The sequence below is a fragment of the Osmerus eperlanus genome, chromosome 6 (assembly GCF_963692335.1).
Source record: "Osmerus eperlanus chromosome 6, fOsmEpe2.1, whole genome shotgun sequence".
NCBI lineage: Eukaryota > Metazoa > Chordata > Actinopteri > Osmeriformes > Osmeridae > Osmerus > Osmerus eperlanus.
Genome location: NC_085023.1, coordinates 20452154 through 20454653, shown reverse-complemented (window position 1 = coordinate 20454653; position 2500 = coordinate 20452154). Strand labels below are relative to the sequence as shown.

At 51.9% G+C, this 2500-nt stretch overlaps 1 protein-coding gene across 1 annotated transcript in view; it reads right to left on the bottom strand.

Annotated features, from left to right (window-relative positions):
* The window catches only part of LOC134022641 (stromal membrane-associated protein 1-like), a 29803-nt gene that overhangs the window by 21868 nt on the left and 5435 nt on the right, over positions 1 to 2500 (bottom strand). Inside the window, 2 exon segments of the mRNA XM_062464335.1 lie at positions 696 to 781; positions 1377 to 1510. Coding sequence (XP_062320319.1) covers positions 696 to 781; positions 1377 to 1510 — 220 coding nt within the window.

Genomic DNA, 2500 nt, shown 5'->3' with positions numbered 1-2500 from the left:
CATGACGAGACTACACACACTAGCGACCACGCTAACATCGCAGCTGTGATTCCGGAACGCCGGCATGCTATCTCACAACACACACGGTGCGGCATTATGCCGGCCTTGTTTGGTTCTGTGTAAACAACCATCACCGGCATAATGAAGTGTCCTCTTTACGGGAATATTGCCGGATCTCTGTATGAAAGCGGCTTCATTAAAACGACGGTCGAATTAATCAGTTTGATGTGTTTTTCTGTGTGTGTGTGTTTATTTGTATAATCATCAAACGGAACGGTAATTGGAAAATCGTCACTTCGGAGAGTCACTCAGGGATTCCCAGACGCCCTTAGATGTCAACAACCGAGAAGCAAACTAAAACTTCACTTAAAACAAGGAAACACCTTCATAGGCTGTTTACAAAACAATAATTATGTTTGCAGTTACAGTAATTACCTTGTGTTACGGTTCCGTGGAGACTTTTTGTTCGTAATTGAGTAAACAACCAGGTGAGAATGTACTCAACAAAAATACAAAAGTTTCTGAGGCAAAACAGTTATTCTATAATGAGCCATAATGTGTGTGTGTGTTTGTCTCCAGTAATACAGTTTACTAGTCACAAGGAGTTTTGAGGGGAAAGAAGGCACGTATACACACAGACACACACAGACACACACACACACACACACACACACACACAGCTACGGGGAGGATACTGGTCAGTTTGTGGCCGTTTGAAGTTTTCAGGTAGGTGTGCTTCATACAGCTGTCTGGCCCTGCTGTTCCCCATGTCCACTACACTCTGGAGGGGGAGAGAGGGTTAGGGAGGGAGGGAGAGAGGGTTAGGGAGGGAGGGAGAGAGGGAGGGAGGGTTAGGGAGAGAGGGTTAGGGAGGGAGGGAGAGAGGGTTAGGGAGGGAGGGAGAGAGGGAGGGAGGGTTAGGGAGGGAGGGAGGGAAATAAAGGGTGACAAAGTCAGTAAAAAAATAAATAAAAAATGACAGAATTAGTAAATGATGAGAGCACATTCTGCAAGAGTTCTTTGACACATTGTATTTACATTCTAGTCATTTAGCTGGGGGTAATGACTCACACAAACACACACGCACACACACACATGCTAGCAAACACATGTACACACACAAACAGCCGACACCAGTCAGATGCAAATGAGCACAAGGATGATGGATTGGATGGTGGAAGGATGAGTGAATGAACTAAAGTTGAAATAATTACCCATCTAGAATTAATTAGCCATTAAAACAGCAATTAACATTCAGAGAGAGTAGCATGCACTTACTCTACTCACACAGAAAGACCCATGCTCCCTTGAATACACACCAACACACACACACACTACACAGCTCACAAAATACACACTACACAGACACAAAGTACCTGGATCTGTTCGGGGGTCCACTGGTCCAGATTGACAGATTTCACCCGTGAGATGTGGACCCCCAGATTGCGATGGATGCCGGCACAGCGGATGCACATGAACACGCCCAAGTTCCAGGATGCCCAGCGGGGCCCTGGGGGAGGGAGAAAGGGGGTGCGGGAGGGAGGAGAGGAGGGAGGGAACTCATGATTAGGGACAATATCAATGACACAGCATCAATGACACTGGATCGTTTGCTATTTGGTCAATTGATCGATGGATGGTCACGCCTCTACTTATGACAGAATACTACTTACAACAGAGGCCTGCTCTGATCTGAAAGGAGCAGTTAAACCGCCTGTGTGCGCCGCCTGTGTGTGCCGCCTGTGTGCGCCGCTTGTGTGTGCCGCCTGTGTGTGCCTCCTGTGTGTGCCTCCTGTGTGTGCCGCCTGTGTGCGCCGCCTGTGTGCGCCTCCTGTGTGCGCCTCCTGTGTGCGCCTCCTGTGTGTGCCGCCTGTGTGTGCCTCCTGTGTGTGCCTCCTGTGTGTGCCGCCTGTGTGTGCCGCCTGTGTGTGCCTCCTGTGTGTGCCGCCTGTGTGTGCCTCCTGTGTGTGCCTCCTGTGTGTGCGCCTCCTGTGTGTGCCTCCTGTGTGTGCCTCCTGTGTGTGCCTCCTGTGTGTGCCTCCTGTGTGTGCCGCCTGTGTGTGCCTCCTGTGTGTGCCTCCTGTGTGTGCCTCCTGTGTGTGCCGCCTGTGTGCGCCGCCTGTGTGCGCCTCCTGTGTGTGCCTCCTGTGTGCGCCGCCTGTGTGCGCCGCCTGTGTGCGCCGCCTGTGTGCGCCGCCTGTGTGCGCCTCCTGTGTGCGCCTTCTGTGTGTGCCTCCTGTGTGCGCCTCCTGTGTGTGCCTCCTGTGTGTGCCGCCTGTGTGTGCCTCCTGTGTGTGCCTCCTGTGTGTGCCTCCTGTGTGTGCCTCCTGTGTGTGCCTCCTGTGTGTGCCTCCAAGCACATGCCATACGGCCTCTGATATGCACATGACCGTGTGAGGGTGCCCGGCAGTACTTTCCTTGTCAGCGGCTTCATCTGGCCACAGAGATGTGTGTGTGACAGGTGTGTGTATGACAGGTGTGTGTGTGACAGGGGTGTGTG